Raw genomic sequence first — 20,777 nt, 5'->3', positions numbered from 1 at the left:
TGTTATTATTTTTAAAGTGCGATTAAAGATACTAATATATATTTTGAATGAGGCAAAAAGGAAACTAAATTTCAGAGTATCTTTTTACACTTGGCGTAGAACTGCTTCATTTTCCTCATGAGATATGGGAAGAATGACTTGAATATTGACCATCATATCTAACTTCAACCCATTTTCCCTTGTATTCCCCTCGTTCTCCTTACATTGCCCTTACTATCCTTGTATTACCTTCGTTATACTTGTATTCCCCTTGTTTCCCCCTTGTTCTCCTTGTATTCCCCTTGTTGCCCTTGCATTCCCCCTTGTTTTCCTTGTATCCCCTTATTTCATCTGTAGCCTTTTCCCTTGTTCTCGTCCACACCTGTGGAGTAACGATCAGCGCGTCTGGCCGCGAAACCAGGTGGCCCGGGTTCGAATCCCGGTCGGGGCAAGTTACCTGGTTGAGGTTTTTTCCGAGGTTTTCCCTCAACCCAATACGAGCAAATGCTGGGTAACTTTCGGTGCTGGACCCTGGATTCATTTCACCTGCATTATCACCTTCATCTCATTCAGACGCTAAATAACCTGAGATGTTGATATAGCGTCGTAAAATAAGCCAATAAAAATTCCCTTATTCTCCTTTTCTTCCATTTGTTTTCCATGTATGTCTTATCCTTGTATTCCCTTTCTTTACCAATTACTCGCCTTGTTCTCCTTGTATTTGTCTTGATCTCCTTGTTTCCCCTTTGTTTTCCTTGTAATTAAAACCATAAACGCATAGGCCGGATTCATTGGTTTCCACCCTGCTTCAGAACTTCGTCTTGACTATTACGTGCATTATTGTTGCATATTAATACCATTTACACTGCTTGTTTCAATTCAAACCTTGATTTAATGCATAATTCACCTAATGGGATTTTGGGCTTGGATTAAACGTGTTAGCAATAATTAATTATGCTGCTGGTGTGAAACGTACTGAGATCCTTGCATACAGAAGTGGACAAACATTTCAGTTAACAGTTACATTATGAGAATTAATATGAGAAAAACTTGTATAACATCATCACTCTTCTTCTATCTTAATTTGTCCTGTTTCTCTTCTCTTTTTTCCATACCAGTTCAGAGTTATAACCTGAGATTTATTTTTGTTTAACCATTATTAATTTGTCAATTTCTTTGTGGAACCCCTATACCATTTTAATTCAAGCGTGAAAGTCTTTTTTGTAATACTACATTTAAACTATTACAAAAAACATAAAAAATGTCATACCTAACCTCCTATATTAGTTGAAGTTTTCTGTGTATGAATTAGAAGATGGAAATAAAATAACAAGTAATTCTGGACCTATTATTTTAGTTACTGCTCATTTCCTGAATTATTATGAAAGGTTGATAGGTATGTACATACTAGTTAGACGGGTCGTCAGTAGGATTAGAACCTTTTTGCTCTGTGGTATATGCGAGTTCGGAAAATTCGTTTCTGGAGTTTGTAAGATACAGGCCTACGTTAGTTGAATTAAGTTCATTCATATATTTCCTACTGCCGAAAATACTAATGAGTGTAACGCAAAGTTCTTCGTTCCCTACGTTATCTTGAGTTCTTTAGCTAACTCTGTGCACTTATTGATTTTCTTTTAGAATATGGACTTTGTAAGTTGCAGTTTATATGGGAAATAACTAATTTGAGTTGCTTGCTCTAGAATTGAAGGATGATGGCCAGTTTGTTAGCAATCAATGGTGCTTCAGTTGTTATGGTTCTGTGTCAGTATAATAATTATGTTGTATATTATTATTATTATTATTATTATTATTATTAGTAGTAGTAGTAGTAGTAGTAGTAGTAGTAGTAGTAGTAGTAGTAGTAGTAGTTAGACATAGTTATCTGCTTAAGGGTGGGTCCTTCACTGCAAATCCAGCATTCCCCAATCTTTCCTCTATTATTAGGCCTATTTAGCCTATCAGACTTAAATAAATAAATAATATATTAATAAACAAACAAAGCAAACAAAACAAGTAAATAAGTAAATAAATGAATAAACAAATAAATAAACAAATAAATAAGTAAATAATATATTAATAAACAAACAAAACAAACAAAGCAAACGAAGAAAACAAAACAAGTAAATAAATAAATAAATAATATATTAATAAACAAACAAAGCAAACAAAACAAACAAATAAACAAACAAATAAATAAATAACATATTAATAAACAAATAAAACAAACAAAACAAGTAAATAAATAAATAAATAAATAAATAAATAAATAAATAAATAAATAAGTAAAGAAATAAGTAAATAAATAAATAAATAAATAAATAAGTAAATAAATAAGTAAATAAGTTAATAAATAAGTAAATAACTAAATATATAAATAACTAAATAAATAAAGTACAGGTACGAATCTGTGTCTAATTCAGTCTTACATATTCTTTCTGTGTCTCTGTATTCAGAAGACAAATTTTCTATGGCTGAATACAGATATTTTCAATTTCGAGAGAGCATACTACGAGTAGAAAACATGCCGTGTGCTAAGATTATTATGAAAATTATTGATTCAAGATTTTTTCTCTTCGTCTGGCAGCGGCTTAAGTTTCCAGTTTTCTGCCTATACTTATTATTATCATTATGAAAGTTCGAAATCAGACAACTGGATCATCTTAATATTATTAACAAAAGAAGGATACCCAAAGAAAATTATACAGTATAAAGCAGTAGGAATATGTGACACAAGCAGATATAGAAAGCTGTGTTGTTGCAGCCGAAGAAGTTTAATAACTTAAGCCGTGAATTATTATTATTATTGTTATTATTATTATTATTGTTATTATTATTATTATTATTATTATTATTATTATCACAGACCATTGACAATTGTGTGGTGCTGAGCATGCCTGCTAAGATTCTTAACCAATACAAGGCGTTCATAAGTGGCAGGGCTCCTTGTATGTGTCGGTAGCATGACAGAAGTTCATTCCTTGACATTAAGTTAATTTCATTTAATATTGTAAAGTCCCTTGTAAATGTACATTTTTAGTAGGCCTACTACTAAGTTATGCACTGTAATTAGACATAACTGTATATGAGTTTCAAAAGACGCCAAGAGATTGGACAGTGTCGCCGCCAGCTGATGTCGTAAGCACTCTTTCGCGTTGATCACGATGGCGAGTAACTGCACTCCAGCGGAAGGTAATTAGTGTGACCCGCATAACGGGAGGAGGGTGTGGTAACTCACGGCCTGCCGCAATAATAATTAGCACGCTCGCTCCAGGGACGGGAGATCATCACGATTCATAGTACTGGATAAATCTTTTCTCTGTACGCCACTTGGACAATTATTTTCTTTTTCTGGATAACTACCACACCACCTAAATCATCATCATCATCATCATCATCATCATCATCATCATCATCATCATCATCATCTAAAGATTTAAAGATTAGATCTTGGCTTGTTCGGATATAGTACAACCTTCTCAGTCTTGGACCCTTCGCACTTTAAAGATCGTATTGAAAAGCCAGTTTCAGTAAACTAGATTCATTATTCGTTAAATATGTCGTTCTTACCTCTTTCTATAATTATTCAATGTAATCTTAATTACTGCGAAATTGATAAATCTTATTGCATCAATTTACCGATTTATAGTGAGGATCACGTAAGAGCAGTTCCTAAAAAAGGTAATTTGGCCGTTACTTCAATGTTGTCAACAAATTAAATTAAATTTATGGTTTATTTAACGACGCTCGCAACTGCAGAGGTTATATCAGCGTCGCCGGTGTGCCGGAATTTTTGTCCCGCAGGAGTTCTTTTACATGTTAATAAATCTACTGACATGAGCCTGTCACACTTAAACACACTTAAATGCCATCGACCTCGGCCGGGATCGAACCCGAAATCTCGAGCATAGAAGGCTAGCGCTATACCAACTGCGCTACCGAGAGCGACTTGTCAACAACTACCAGATATCATCAAAGAGGGTAAAGTCACAATGTCATGTACTGAAATAATAATAATAATAATAATAATAATAATAATAATAAATGTCTTGCTTATTTAATTATTTACCACATCTCATCTTTAAGTTGGGAGATGTTTCCTAATTGGTTCAGTAATTTGTGAAAAAGTATATTTTCCTCCTGGACCTCTCGCACATTACGAGTATATTGGTAATTGGAAGGCTAGTATGATCTACCATTAAAATATAAACAGTTTAAGATTCACGAGATCTAACCTAAAAATGTAGCCTAGGCTATTTTGTTTTTATCACGTGAAATGATTAGTACGAATTTCACTTTGAAATGTATACCCTACTTAAAAATTTTAAATAAGTATTTTAAGTGAAAATACATACTTCTAAGCCTCTACCATGCTATTTCCTTTCTTGGACATTTTAATAAAAATCTGTACATTAGCCACGTGCATGTTTCATACCAAGTAGGTCTATCTTATTTAATTACACCAGTCGGCCTGGGTAGCGTATTCGGTATAGCGCTGACTTTCTGTGCACAAGGTTGCGGATTCGAGTCCTGCCCAGGTCGATAGCATTTAAGTGTGCGACAAGCTCATGTCAGTATATTCATTGACATGTAAAAAACTCCTGTGGGACAAAATTCCGGCACACCGGCGACGCTGATATAACCTCGGTAGTTGCGAGTGTCGTTAAATAAACCATAATTTAAATATAATTACACTTATCTGGATATAGTGTTGAAATCACAAAGCAACACAACTGAATTATGTATTGATATTAATATTAATACCCATATTACTAATTAATTATTAATTACGATCAAATTTCACAAGTTTAGTTATACTTCCATTTCATCAGTTTCCTTTCCTGCAAACTAAAATTATTTTTGCCAACGTAACAGTTGGAAAATAACAAGTTGTATTTGTCAGTACTCGAAATTGGAAACAAAGTTGGTAAAAGAAAATTCAACCTGAGAGCTAGAAACTCACTATAATTCACTAGCATATACAGTAACAGGGGAAAATGGTTAGGTTTCACTCTTAGGGCATTATGTAAGCTAATCCGAACTATAACGTAGGCCTATGTCATCTCTGAAATTGTTACAGAGCTGTAATCTTTCTTATCGTGAAATATAACTTGATCACAATTACAGGACATGGAGGCCCATAGAGTAGCGGGAGGTTAAGGCTCTCACCTGTATTGACAATCAGAACTGATGGCAATAGGGATCATCTTTCACATCAAGATCCCAAGCTTCTCTATCATAAAACAAAATAGGCAAGTTAGAGGCTTCACTTCGCTGAACATCAGTATTACGGTTCCTTTCTTGTTTTGTGGCGATAGCTATTCCTTTCATGGTACCATAGGTGTGTCTGAATTTATTCAGTTTGTCTCGGTTTTCATGTACAGTACGTTGATTGGTATCTAAGTGAACGCCGCTTTGGTTCAGTGGATAGCTCGTTTGCGTCTCAATCAAGCGGTCCGTGGTTAGATTCCTGGCGTGGGCGGAGATTTATCTCCATTCCACATGACTGGGCTCTTCTTCTATGCCTTGCACTTGTATTGTGATGCTTCTGCGGTGGCTCTGCACAGTGTCGACCACACGGCCAGGGAGACTCACCATGTGAGAATCTAGCGTTGGAGTCGGTCTGGTTAGCGCAGTTGGTATAGCGCTGGCCTACGTTCGAAGTTGCGGGTTCAATTCCGGGCCAGGTCGATGGCATTAAAGTGTGCTTAAATGCTTAGGCTCATGTCAGTAGATTTACTGGCATGTAAAAGAACTCCTGAGGGACAGAATTCCGGCACACCGGCGACGCTGATATAACGTTGGCAGTTGCGAGTGTCGTTAAATAAAATATAATTTTTTTTTTCTAGCGTTGGTACAAAGAAAGGCCAAAATATCTAAATAGATGTTGTAACGCCTGAAGAATATAAGTAAATTTAAACATTTAATAGATTACTATTTCATTATCTATTACAAGTATTTCTCACAATAGGATATTTCCCACTAAGCTGAAAGATAAAAAAAAAAAAAGTTTTCTTTTACCTAGGTTCACCCTTATAGTCCCGTCGCTCTAATTTCCGGCATCCAATCGCGTTGCAGGTTGGCTACATTTAAACGTGTGCGTCTTGTGATTCGCTGAGGAAGACGTTATTCATTACTTAAGGCTCGATAAATACTTAATATAATTGCCCGCCATTTTGGCTCTTTCGTTGGCGTTCGCAGAAAGCACACGAAGACATTATTTGCCGCTCAATTATTTACTGAATTACAGTGCGTTTGATTTATTATCATAGGAGCTACGACATGATAATGTTTAACGGTGTGGCAAATAGATCCCTCGTATGGTAGCTCGGCAACGAAAGAACAAAAATGGCGAACGATACTACCTACCTAGACTTTATAGAGCCTTCACTTCCTAAGACGTAAGGAAAGAGGAGGAGTCACGCCGGGAATAACAGCGTCGCGACTATAACATTTTTACTTCGAATCCTATTAGTATTAATGAAAGTATTGCAGTACTGTAACAAATAATCTTCCTGCTCCCTGTTGAGGTGGTCTCGAACCGAGTTCTCAACACTTATAACATGGGGCAAATTTAAATGTTGATCTATCAGTTAAAAAGTGATCTCTAGAACGTTCGCCAGTGCAGTGATCGACCTTCCCCTCCTGAGTAAAGCAGTAACATCTGCTGCAACGTTTAGTGGTTGACTAAGTTCAGACCAGCCAAGTTCATCCTAACTCGCGCGTGTTAGTGGCATTTCAGCTATGAGCACCCCCACCTCCTTGACTTGAGGGGAAAGGACTTGCCAGCTGTCTGTCCCATAATATGACATGCACATTAGTTCATTCGCAGTGGCGGCAGCATTGTGAGTTATTGTAATTTTCAATGGCTTATCCAAAGACGTCCAGATATTTATTTGACAAATCATGGGTTTGAAATATTTCTGTGTCAAAGAGTAAAGTGTCTCATTTGTTCTAAATATGCAGTGAGGCTCCACATAATCTCCAAATTTATTTATTTGTTTTATTTATTTATTTTTCTAATAATTGTAACATAAAATAGAATATAAATAGAAAAACTTTAGCTCGCACCTGAAAGAGTATAACTCGTGTTCAGGAGCGGATTCCTGAATTGAAATTAAGAAGTAGATAATACAATTTGTCTTATGTATACTACGCAATAAGAATATATACATTTAAATTTACAATTTTTAATTATTTATAAAATCCATATATAAATTTTGAAATTTAATACAGTGGAAGCTCTTAAGTTCCACAGAAATCAAGTTCGACACCCTATAGTTCGACTGCTTACGTAGGAGAATTAGACACGCCCCTATACGGGCACTAAGAAATGGATTTGCCATTTGAATGGGAATTGGTTCTGTGTCTTGTAGTGATACTTTTGTTAAAGGAAAACAGAATATTTTATTGATTAGGATATCCATATTGATCACTGATTTTAAATTAATGAACTCTTCTTCTTCTTCTTCTTCTTCTTCTTCTTCTATTTGAGAATTGTGCTGTTTGTGAGACGGAACTGTCGAAACCCACTGTGGTACTAGAAGCGCATACACAAGTCTCGGGGCGGGCAGGAAATGCAAGTACAGTACTGTATTCGTTGATGGTTAACCAATAAGAATTTGTATTCATTTCACCTGCCACACCCACTACCCTTAATGGACGGAACTTTCAATTCTGTTTTGTCGAACTTAAGAGAGACCATTGTACTAGAATTATTAGAATTGAGAAGATTAGGATATTTAAATATAAATTTGTTATATATTCTTGGGCCTAAATTACAACTATGATTAAATACTGTAGCAATGTTGCATTTCGGTTCAAACAATCTTAAAGAATTGGAACTACTTGAATTACAGAATTCTACTACAATTAAATATTATGACAAAGAAGGCTGGGAACTATTTAAATCACTGCGCTGTAACAGATTTCCACAGTTGCGTGTTTTTGCTCCAAATGTAATAACAATCTTCGGATCTACATACATCTGCGAGCAAATCTTTTCTGAAATGAATTACATTAAAAGTCAGTATCGAAATAGGATACGCGACGATTACTGGGTATATCTTCTAAGACTGTACGTCATCATTTGTGCCAAATATAGATACACTGTTAAAAATAGAAGTTGCCAGAAAAATCACTATGAGAAATGTGAAATACAAACGGCACGAAATCTACAATGTTCAGCATTCATATTGAGATAATTGCGTTAAACTTCGTTAAAGAATATCACGGTGCATTCAAGCCACCACAGAAAGTCAGCAGACATAGTCCATGCTTGTAAACACAGAGTAGGCTACACGATTACAACAGAACGTCGCAGCTGTTGGAAAGAGGTAAACCACAGTCTAGTATATACAGTCGCGAAGCTCAATACGTAGTAAATATGCAAACATTAGATAGTTGCTCACCACTAGGATCGCTAATATCGCCTCATTACAGGCAATGCAAAATAGTACCGTCACAGTCTATTGTTTCTAGCACCTTCAAAACTCAAGCTTCGTGACTGTATATAGTAGACTGTGAGGTAAACTCACCCTCCCCTCTCCAACTGCGGTTGCGCATCCCTGGTTGAGATGGATTAGGCAAGTTTCGCGTTACACGCCAGATATATCTGACCAGTGTTGCCACGACCTACTCACGAAAATCAGGAGAAAACCATCGAAAAAAACAGGAGATTACAGTAGATTAATTAAACATTAATTTTCTCTTCTTATTATAATATTAATTACAAAACAGTGTATACTGTAAGAAAGATGATACTGTTTTATTACTATATAGCACATCCCTAACCAATGAAACTGAACAATTTTGATAAATATTACTACTTCATCTTTACTCAGCCTATGTAAATAAGTCATGCAATTTTGTTTTTACACAGTAATGTCTCACTGACAATGTTTCGCATTAAAATGTATTAATCAGGAGTTTTTTGTATATTGACAAACGATTTTAGATAGAATAAGATTTATTTTAAAGATGATATTAAAGACAGTACTGCATTAGCTGCGATTATAACAGACGAAAAACGATCCCTTTTCCTGTTTTTGCATAACTACCATTTAAACTGTTCATAATTTTCCCACTCTGATTTATAATTCTGCGAAGAAATATTTACTCTCTTTTCTTGCTGGGACACTTTCAATCATTTTAAAAGATCACTGTGCACGATACGTAACACAAAACTACCATTACCTACACTTCACTCTCTCACTGTTTCACGTGTTCTTGCTCTTTGTGGCGACGCGTTATGAGTAGGGATACACAATGAGCTAGAAGAATATTCTTACTTCTAGTTCGTTGGGGAGACAAATGAAAACATCGTTTGACTTGTGTATAAGATGGAAAAGTAAGACATGGTGACATAATATAATATGTAATAAATTTAAAATCCGGGCATAGAACCAGGTGACTGCAGCATGCCAAAAACGAAGGAGAAATTCGGACTTTTGACAAAAAAAGTAGAGCAGTAGATTCAATGGAAAAACAGGAAATCTCCTGCTTAATCAGTAGGTATGGCAACACTATATCTGACATGTTTCGGCTGTCTATCGTCTCATTACGGGATTTCCAAGCATCCTGGGCCTCACAGAGCAAGCGGTTTATCACAGTTCTATGCTTCTCTGACCCAGGACGATTCCACAATGTCCTGGCTCGGGTGCGGCCGATCTTTAGGCCCTTAATATAGGCTGGTAGCTGCATCTGTCACAGTTGTGAAGACCGTTTTGGTATTACGAAATCAATTGAATTGCCATCCTTATGCACTTTTCTCCTTTTACTTAGTAGTTAAATGGTACGGTACGTATCCGCTTTCGATGGTAAATTGAGACATAAAAACAGCATTACCATTAATTTACTTTCACAAGAATTTTGACAACATTGACACATTTTAGGCTCAAAACCTGTCATCGAACCAGTAGTAATGTATATCTCAACATCACACCCGAATATTGTCGAATGCCAGACACTTTACGGGGAATTAAAGGGCTGATAGCAAAAACCGGACAAACCCAAAATATTAATTTTTCAAAACGAAAAAAAAAACTCTCCCTTACGTTTCTCATACACTATAACAATCCGACATTTTATACAAGTATCTCATATATCTACCAAATTTGGTAAAAAGTTTCACTGTTCTCTTTCATATGGTTTCTTGAAAAAAGAAGAACAAAACATTTGGACATATCCACTTTTTGCTGAAAATGTTATATGTACAGTAGTGGCAAAAAAACCGGACCGACTCTTGTAGCTGAAACAAAAGAATCCTGTGCTGTGTATTGTGTCAAACTGTGATAATATCAATATGGATAGTGAAGCCAGAGGTATGTACTGCTATTTAATGTAAAAATACGCAGTTATCTTTGCCGAATAGAGGTAGAAATGTAATATTGATGCCAGATGAAACTAAAACTCTCAAAGTTTTTTCGTCTGTAAGTTTGAGACACTAAAGGATACAAAAGACGGTAAGAATCGAACAAATGCAATACATTTCATTGTTAAAATTAATTATACAAGATGGATGTGTTTTGTGACTAGTAAAACCTGAATCTGTGACTCTGAAATCAGCTACAAGGGTCGATCTGGTTTTTTTTGCCACTACTGTACACATATTAATTCGGGAAAAAAATATGAAATCATGTTTCATTCATATTATCAACTGCATCAACATCCAAATAAATACTTTATAAGTGTTTTATTAAATTAAAAACTTAAATGTTGAAATAACATAGCTGGGAGGATAATATTAAAATGGATTTGAGAGAGGTGGTATATGATGGTAGAGACTGAATTAATCTTCCTCAGAATAGAGACTGATGGCGGGCTTATGTAAAGGTGGCAATGAACCTCCGGGTTCCTTAAAAGCCGTAAGTAAGTAATGTTGAAATGATTTTCTGAATAAGAGAAACAATATTGTTAAGTTTATATTTTTCTCTTTCTAAATTTGTGTGCTTCAGCCTTTGAATTCTTGACACGTCAGGCATATCAAGTCCCGAAAAATAATTATTCTAATAACACAATAAACTATGAGATTTAAACGTATTGGTTCAGTAACGGACTGTTTTGTTTCAGGGGTTCCGTGGTGAAAGACTACGCTACCTTCTGGACGGATATCGTCGCTCAACATGCACCATGATGGAATTTTGTGAAGAACTCATGAACAATCTTGTAAATTGAAATTAATCTTGAGTTATTTTATTACGGAAATAACATTTAAAACGCATACTAGAACAGATAGGTGAAATAATCTTAAAGTTATAAAGTGTTACATAAGTCAATATTGTAGGGAGCAAGAAATAAAAAAAAAAATCGTTTATACTACTATCATTGAGTGTGAGCATTAAATGGATCAGATATAGCCTATCTAAAAAAAATATATTGGGAAGCCGTTGACGAATGGCACCATAGTTAAGTGCTAGAGCACTAGAAGCCAACCAACCATCACTGAGTGAAGAGTGAATAAATTATAAGGTAATTTCTTTTTTAAGGCATCTACAATGACGAACATTAAATATCTCAGTGGACAGATTTCGTATAGGCCTACTATACTTCATGATCAAGTTTAGTTGTATCTATGGACTATCTCCTGTTCGATCATTCTTTTTCTTATTTTGGTAAGTGATAATTTCCAACATAAGAAAAACAAGTGAAACATTTGAGCAACGCTAAAATAACCTGTAACAACTAGAAGAAAATTCTCTCTTTGTTAAAGGAGAATATAAATTATATATTGACATATTGTGACTATTATGCATACGAAGTATTGTTTCAATAAAATATGGATGTCAATATACTGTATTTAGTGAATTAAAAGATATTCTGTTTTGTTTTAAGATTGAGGTTCTGGCAGATAAGTACATCTACAGTGACATCAGAAACACTTTCCTTAGATTTTTATTGTACCCTGTTTTTCGACTATACCATGCAGGCTTTGCTTAATCGTAAGTTTTAGTGCCATGGTAATATTTTACACTGCATAGGTACAATCAGGACATAGTTAAAAATGCAAGGAAAAGTTTCTGATGTCACTTTATTATCAGCAGAGCTAGGAACTTCGTACCGATCGCTATCGTCCTACGCAGGGTACGACCACAGTCTACTATTACAGTCACGAAGCTTGAGTTTTGAGGGTGCTAGAAACAATAGACTGTGCCGGCAATATTTTGCATTGCCTGTAATGAGGCGATATTAGCGATCCTAGTGGTGAGCAACTACTTAATGTATGCATATTTACTACGTATTGAGCTTCGTGACTGTATATACTAGACTGTGGTACGACCAGCCAGGTGCGCCGCCATCAACGCATCAAAACAGCTACTCATAGAAACAGGAAGGTACAGTGGAAAGGAAAACAAACTCGTCGTCAAGGCAATATTCCCGTTTTCGGAAATGGAAGACGTACGGGACATTCGTAAACGCACAGGTAGTTACATAATTATGTTTATGTACAACTACACAAATTGTTACATACATATAGATTGACATTGATACATATTTACATCATTTGCATCTATAAATATAACAGAGGGTGTAACATTTATTGAAATTATGCAAAACAATAGGTTAATAATCAAATAATACATTTCGTATCATTTTGATCACTATTTATTTCCCCCACCTGTACACAAGATTCTTCTTCATTGAGCCCCTGTGATTTCTGCCGCACTTCTTCCATGGGAAAATGTCAGAAGTAGTCAACAAGTAGAAATAAGAATATTCAATTCTTCCGTGAATGCCATTCAAGAAAACCTCATGGAATGTTGAAGACGAAGACATTTTTTAAAAATGTTTACTTCTGACCCAGTCATCACATTACTTCGAAAACTGCCAAGAAAATCTGAAAAATCTCTTCCATCTGATGTAGTTCACCTTCTTAAAGAGCAGCCATTTGAGATATTTCTAGATTTTTCTTCCAGAACTGATAATAACGCTACATCCAACGAGGACAACGAAGGCGAAAGCAGCGACGTGAAATGAGTTTTAAGGCATGCCAATGTATTTGATAACATTATTGATGTATTAAAACATTTCTTTCAATAGAGATGAAGTATTACTAAACTTTAAGGGCTATATTCATAGACATTCTTAGCGCGGGCTTCCGGTGGATGATCAGCGAACTAACGTTTTTCGTATTCATAAACCAGTGTTAGCGATATGATATGATATATGATATGATATGAATCCTGTACAAGTAATGAGTCGATAGACGGGGCTAGTTTAACACGCTCGTAGCTCGTAGCGCGGGCTAGCAAAATGTCTATGCATAGCACCCTATATTTCCTGATAAATAATATATACGTAATTGATATGGCAGTAATACAGTTACTGATAGCATAGCTATACATGGGGCAAAAACAAGTACTTTCTGTTCAATAAGCTCTAAATTCGTAGAAATAGTCACTTATAATATGATTTAGATTGATTTATAAAAATATTACTATAGGAATTTTGCCGGTTTTCTGCTCTTTCTGAACACTATGCACTATTCGAGCTTACTTCGAGCTTCCTCGTTCTACATTATGTGAGACTGCCGTTATGTAGGAAAGCACGACGTAATAAAAGTAATATTTTAACGGATATTCTTTCCATAATTAATGTGTATATACAAAACTATACAATATGACTGAAAAAAGCTTGAACTTAGAAGTTTTATGACTCCGACGATAACAAAATTAGCATGTTAAAACAAAGTATTAATTATACATGTCAGCTATTCTACCCTGTAAAACAGTGTGTGAATTTTTAATCTACTTTAATGTAGTGTGTAAAGTCCAATGTAACTCACAGATTACGAGTATTTATATTCATTCAGCCTGCCGAGGTCCAGCTCGACGCGTGCTGTTGCGGAATGTCCCAGTGGTTTGGGTGGTGGCACGTGATGTGTAAATACTACCAGTTGCTATTGTGAGTGCAAACATTTTGTTTCCCTCGTAACTTGAATTGCCCTGTAAATTGGACTGGACTTCATGCGTCTACGGTGTCGATTATTATCTGCATTTTATTTTAGAATTAAAGTCAAAATAGTGTTTTACTGATTGTCATTATGAACGAACGAACGAACGAACGAACGAACGAACGAACAAACAAAACGAACGAACGAACAAAACGAACGAACGAACGAACGAACGAACGAACGAACAAACTAACAAACAAACTAACAAACAAACTAACAAACTAACTAACAAACGAACGAACGAACGAACAAACAAACGAACCAACAAAGGAACGAACAAACGAACGAACGAACGAGCGAGCGAACAAACGAGCGAACAAACGAGCAAACAAATAAATAAATAAATAAATACATACATAAATAAAGTAAGTAAGTAAATAAATAAATAAACATATAGGCCTATTTTAATCGCATATCGTCGTTAGTTTGACAATACGTCCTGTTTGCACTTTCACATAGGAGTAATTCCTTACCTGTGATTTTGCTTAAGAGATATTCTATTTTGCCCTAAAAGACTATTACATTTTTTCACATGCCTAGTAGGTATCACAGATTGATGCAGCTTGAAAATCTGAGTCTACTATACCAAAAATGGAAAATCGATGAAAATTCACACAGACCTTATTATAAAACCAACGATGATTCATAGTTCATTCATAGCGTTCTGCCCAAGAACAGGTTTTTCACTGCAAACCCAAGAATCTCCAATCTTTCTTATTTCCTGTCTTCCTCTTAATCTCCGCATATGATCTATATATATATACCGTTATGTCATTTATCATCTGATATCTTCTTCTGTCTCGAACTCTTCTACCGCTCACCATTCCTTCCACTGCATTCTTCAACAGACACCTTCTTCTCAGCCAGCAACCCAACCAACTCCTATTTCCCTTCCTGATCAGTTTCAAGATCGATCTTTCTTCACCCGCTTTTTCCAACACAGCTTCATTTCTAATTCTGTCTGTACAGTTCACATGCTCTATTCTTCTCCATATCCACATTTCAAATGCTTCTTATCGTTTCTCTTCACTTCGTCGTAGTCCCTATTTCTGTCCCATACAATGGCACACTCCACACAAAGCACTTCAGTAGTCTCTTACTTAGTTCTTTTTCCAGAGGTCCGCTCCTTTTTCTATTAAAAGCTTCCTTTGGTACTGTTATCTTCCTTTTCACTCCCGGCAAGAGCTCATGCTACTGCTTGTAGTACACTCCAAGTATTTGTAGCTGTTCACTTGCTCTACAGCCTCATTTAAAATTCACATGTTTACCTTCTTCATTTTCCTTAAGATAACTATAGTCTTCGTCTTGTTTGCATTTATCTATATCCTACACTGCTCGCAGCTTTAATTTAGCTAAAGTAGTTTATCGCTTAGTGTCGTCTCCTCTTGTACCAATAACGCCAAATTATCAGCAAATCTTATGCAATTTATTCTTCTTCCTCCTACTATCACCCCTCCCATGTTTTGAAAACAATTGTTCACTAAATCCTCCGAGTAGATGTTGAACAGTATAGGTGATAAAGAGCATCCTTGTCGTACTCCTCTTCCCATTTCACTTTCTTCTTACATTTGTTCTCGTATCCTGATTTTGACTCGTTTCATATAAAGATTACTGAACAGTCTCCTCTCTTTCCAACCCACGCCAACTTTCTTCAGAATCCCCATCAGTTTATTCCAATTCACTCCGCCAAATGCCTTTTCTATGTCCATAAAAACTATATAGTATAATTATTATACGCTTCATTCTTCTCTAGGTATCTTTCGTTGATTGTAGTAGTTCAATTGCATCTCTTATACCTTTTTCTCTTCCTGAAGCCAAACTGCTCTTCTTCCAGCTGCAGTTCCATCTTAGAATAAAAACGTCGATTCAGTTTTCGTAGGAAAATATTCGTCGAGTGCGATATCAGACTGACAGTCCTGAACTCGTTACATTTCTTGGTATTATTTTTCTTCGGTATTGGCAGCAACACTGTATCCTTAAAATTTTCATGTCATTCGCCTTTCTCGTATATTTCGTTGCATAATTATAGAATTTACTTCCACAATAATAGAATTTCCTTCTTATCTTCATCCAAGCATTTCACTAATTGCGAATTTCATAAACTCCTGTTACTTTTCTATACTTCATTTCCCTAAGCGCTAGTTCAACTTCTCTGAAAGCAGAAAATCGTTTTTCGTCTTCTGATACAGTTGCTTCGTCTTCTATATCTAAGTCATCTGAACGATTCCTCGTCTCATATAACTCTCCTATATATTTCGTTCATCTGTTCAGTATTCCTTGTTTGTTTGTTATTTCACTTCCGATTTCGTCTTCTATCAACCACATGGATTACCTGTTCTTGTGGTGCATTAAATCATATCCTCCTTTTGTCTCTAGATCCTCTATGTCTTTAAATTTCTCTTTCATCTAGTCTTTATTCGCCTTATCAGTTTATTTTGTTAGTTCGTTGTATAGTTTCCTGTAGTTCGTTCTACCTTCTTCCCGCTATCCGTTTTTATTCATTTTTTAATTCACGCTTCTGTTTCATTTATTATACCCACTTAATGTTGGCCATACGAGACATGCAGTAAGTTCTTAAATGTGTTTGGAGCTTATATGCTAATTCTCCTCTTTAATAATATTAATGGACGTCGGCTGCTACAGATTAATCTAAGTAAGTTTAATTAGGCCAAATTTAATATAATCCATTAGTTGAAATGCAGGGCAACAGGTGATGTATCGGCGGAAGGGAAAGTAGACTGGCTAGAGAGAGTAATGGTCAGTATTACGCAACAAGATCTTGATAACTGAGGAAAGCACACACTTTTGAAGATGAATAATCCACACAAAAAGCGTAATATCGCTACCGAAATAGGAATAATAACTTCCGTGGCGATATGTTGCGTTTGTTTATACAGAGTGGAAGTGAAATAGCCCTGCAGACTTTCAGAGTGAGTAGCACGTGTTGTATGTAACAAAAACTATAATATAATATTGGTGGAAAGTTAATAGTTTTTCCAGAAAAAAATGTTTTTTCTCGAATGTTTAACAACGTTTATTCGGTAACTATTACGAGTAGGATCGTGATTTTTGTCCATGTCAACAGGAAAACTAATAAAGAATAATTTATCCCTCTGGTGTAATTCAATATTGTGGGCGGTTTAAGTGTAAATTTAATTTTAAAAACCTCTAAGTCCAAGCCATTGCACGCTGCGAGTTGGTTGCGACACAGCTCCAGGAAACAGCTCATCTAGCGACATACACCGAGTTACCGAGTTCTTTGACCGCTTACATCTGTATCACGAGAAGCGTGTGTTCGCGGCGATGTTACCGGACTACTGAAACTTCAAATTTAATTTTATAATTAACCGTGCATTTAATCACAGAATGTAATGTAGGTTTTCTATTCATTGCTTAATTTCTGAAAAGTTATCCGGTTTCGCCCGTGAAAAGGCTGTAGAGGAATTAAATCAAGATTAGATGCAGAAAACCTTCCATCATCATTGGGTGTTAGTAGAACAAAGTTGGTTCGTGCTAGCTACAAAATTTGAGAAAAGAATTGCAACGGCTTCAAAGCCATTTACTGACGGAGAATTTGTGAAAGACTGCCTCATAGCTGTTGCAATAGAGATATATCCAGAATACGTTAATGCTTTTAAATCTATAAGTTTGTCTCATAATATTGTTGCAGACAGCATAACAGAAATGGGAAATAACTTGGAGGGTCAACTGATAGCAAGAATGAAAACTTCTACTTGTTACTCAATGCAAAGATACGGCGCAGCTAGCTATATTCATAAGGGGTGTCGATTCAGATTTCAATGTTCATGTTGATCTTGTAGATATCGTTTCACTAACGGATCGAACTCGAGGAGAAAATATTTTTGAATCTGTAACAAAAACTATGATCAAATTTCAACTTCCATGGAAAAACTTAGTGTACATAGCAAATATATAGCGCACTTTCTATGACGGGACGTGAAACAGGATTTATGGGAAGAGTACAACAATTCTTAACTTAAAAGGGCTCGATGCAGACAAGGTTAAGATAATTCATTGCCTTATTCATCGTGAAAATCTGTGTGCACAGTATATCATTTTGAACAATGTTATGACGACTGTTGTGAGAACAGTCAACCTTATTCGTTCATATGCTTTACGTCATCGACAATTTCTTGACGACATTAATTCTGATTATTTGGATGTATCCTACTACTGCCAAGTCAGATGGCTTAGTCGTGGTAATATGCTGGAAAGGTTCTTCCATCTTCGCAGTGAAATGAAGACATTCCTAGAAACTCAAAATTTGCCAATTCCAGAACTATCAAGTGAGGGCTGGATTTATGATTTGGTAATTTTGACGGACTTGACGTCGTATCTCAATTTTCTTAATATAAACTTACAAAGCAAGGACAGACTCATAATTAACATGATAGATGACCTGAAGGCTTTCATGGACAAGCTTAAAATGTGGATTAACCAAATTGATAAGGAGGAATTGCATCATTTTGCATGTTTACAAAAAGTGTTTAATGATGGTTGTAAGCATTTGCTACCAAAGTGCAAAGCATTGTTGAATGATCTTATCAATGAATTCAGCATCAGGTTTGAAGAAGTTAAGTCTAAGGCTCACGAATGGAGACTCTTTAACAATTCTTTCGAAATTCAGTCTCGATAATGATTTACAGTTAGAATTAATCAACTTGCAAAACAACACAACATTACGCAAATCACAAAACTTAGGTCTGAAATTGTATACTTCATTGCCAGAAACTATATTTCCTAATCTTCACCAATCGGCGCGTCGCGTGGTGGGAATGTTTGAGTCGACGTACATTTGTGAACAGGTTTTCTCAAAGTTAAATAATAATAAAACACTCACAAGAACCAATATTAGTGACAGCCATTTAGTGTCAGTGCTACGTCTGTGTTCTTCGGAGATAAAGCCAGAAATTGACAAACCTGTGGTCAAGAAACAATGTCAAGCAGCAAAAAGGAAAAAAAAAAAAAAAATCACAATAATAAAGGAGAGGATGAGTGAATTATTCAGTTATACTGTAGGTTACGTTAGTCATACTAAAATTAATTAATTTTATATATAAAAACAGTTTGTGCGAGATCGTGCGTATTTGCTTGGTTTCCGCACAAAACCAATCCGCGTAAAGTGTAAAATTCCACATTCAGTATTCCCAACCTAACACATATAACAATTTCCCTCTTCTTACCGCTTAAGTGACATATTGATTTTACTGCTTTAGGCTTTTAACATATTATTTTTAGAGACGTTCAATATAGTAATAATTATAAATTGGAAACTTACCACTGCAATTTCACCTAAATTGCACTGTTAATTATTGTTTTAAAATATTTGCAAAAATTAAGTAAACTCTAAATCATTACATAACCTTACCGTTTGTTTTAAGTTCGCATTTATAGACTGGGGGGAAAAAAAGACAGACGTATATCACGGCCTGCTGGAGTATAGTAAGCACAGAAAACATTTTAAAGCAACAATGTTGAAGATAGATATTTTTGTTTTGCAAATTTGCCGTCATTGAACAGAAACCAACTAATTAGAGATTCCTCTTTCAGGTATGTAATAAACGATCTTCGCACAAAATAATGTACGATACACGAGCGGTATGTTTTCTTTCAATTCTCGGAAATTAAAAAAGCTCAACTACGTTTCTCTTTTTCAAAATTTTCCTCGAACATGAAAACTTCAACATACCGCTCTTGTAACGCATATTACTATTACGTTTCTGAACTTAAAGTTGCACTGCTACAACAAATATACACAAAGTTGATATTTTAAACATATAATAATAATAATAATAATAATAATAATAATAATAATAATTATTATTATTATTATTATTATTTATTTCCATCACTAACGAACAACATTCATGGAATGACATAGTAGATAAAACCAACGCTATTATTATTATTATTATTATTATTATTATTATTATTATTATTATTATTATTATTATTATTATTTATTTCAATCACTAACGAACAACATTCATGGAATGACACAGTAGATAAAACCAACGCTATTATTATTATTATTATTATTATTATTATTATTATTATTATTATTATTATTATTATTATCATCACAATCATCATCATCATCATCATCATCATCATCATCATCATCATCATCAGCAGCCACATTCATCCTCAAGTAGACTACATTCTTTGTTTATCAGAGTTTATCAAGTACAAATCTAAAATTAGCTCCTAATCAACTGGTAAGATTATATAACTTATCGAAGTCCCAGCCGCCAAATTAGTTGTTTCGCTTTTGTTTACGATCATTCGCCTAGTCTGCCTGCTACCTGTGTTGAACCGTAAGGGAGGAATGAAGGCCCTGCTGTTCACAGCTCGAGAGCGCTGTTCGACATCCCTGGTCTACTATATTAGTTCATTACATTTGACTAGCTCTAACACTGGACAAAGGAGCTCCTGAACTTCCTATATAAACGTTCCTGTATACGATAAAATGAACGTACCTTAATTGTACACAATAGGCCTAAATGGAGAAGGACATTCTATGTAATAGTAAAAAAAAAAAACAATAATTGTTATGTAATCAATCAGATTCGCTATGGTCGCGACATTATATCATGATTATGGAATTAGTTAATTCTACAGGATGGAAATGTATTACTGTATATCGGCCAGTCAGCACGCTTGTATTGTGAATTAACCACGTAAACAGGCATTCAGACAGAAGACAAGCATAGGGCACACATGCATAATGTATTGGAGGAATACACAAGTCCCGAGTTAATTGATAGGCCGATGTTATTGATTTACGGAGAAGAGAGGCACAATTAAAGATTAAACACGCTGGACCGCT

General features: G+C 35.3%; 1 protein-coding gene across 1 annotated transcript in view; it reads left to right on the top strand.

The window, feature by feature from the left end:
- The window catches only part of LOC138703088 (putative defense protein 3), a 29,156-nt gene extending 17,349 nt beyond the window's left edge, over positions 1-11,807 (top strand). Inside the window, exon 3 of the mRNA XM_069830671.1 lies at positions 11,047-11,807. Coding sequence (XP_069686772.1) covers positions 11,047-11,110 — 64 coding nt within the window. The 3' untranslated portion in view covers positions 11,111-11,807. The remainder of the gene's footprint in view (positions 1-11,046) is intronic.
- The last annotated feature ends 8,970 nt before the right edge of the window (positions 11,808-20,777 follow it).

The sequence above is a fragment of the Periplaneta americana genome, chromosome 1, assembly GCF_040183065.1.
Source record: "Periplaneta americana isolate PAMFEO1 chromosome 1, P.americana_PAMFEO1_priV1, whole genome shotgun sequence".
Classification (NCBI taxonomy): domain Eukaryota; kingdom Metazoa; phylum Arthropoda; class Insecta; order Blattodea; family Blattidae; genus Periplaneta; species Periplaneta americana.
This window is presented reverse-complemented; position numbering and strand designations above follow the sequence as displayed.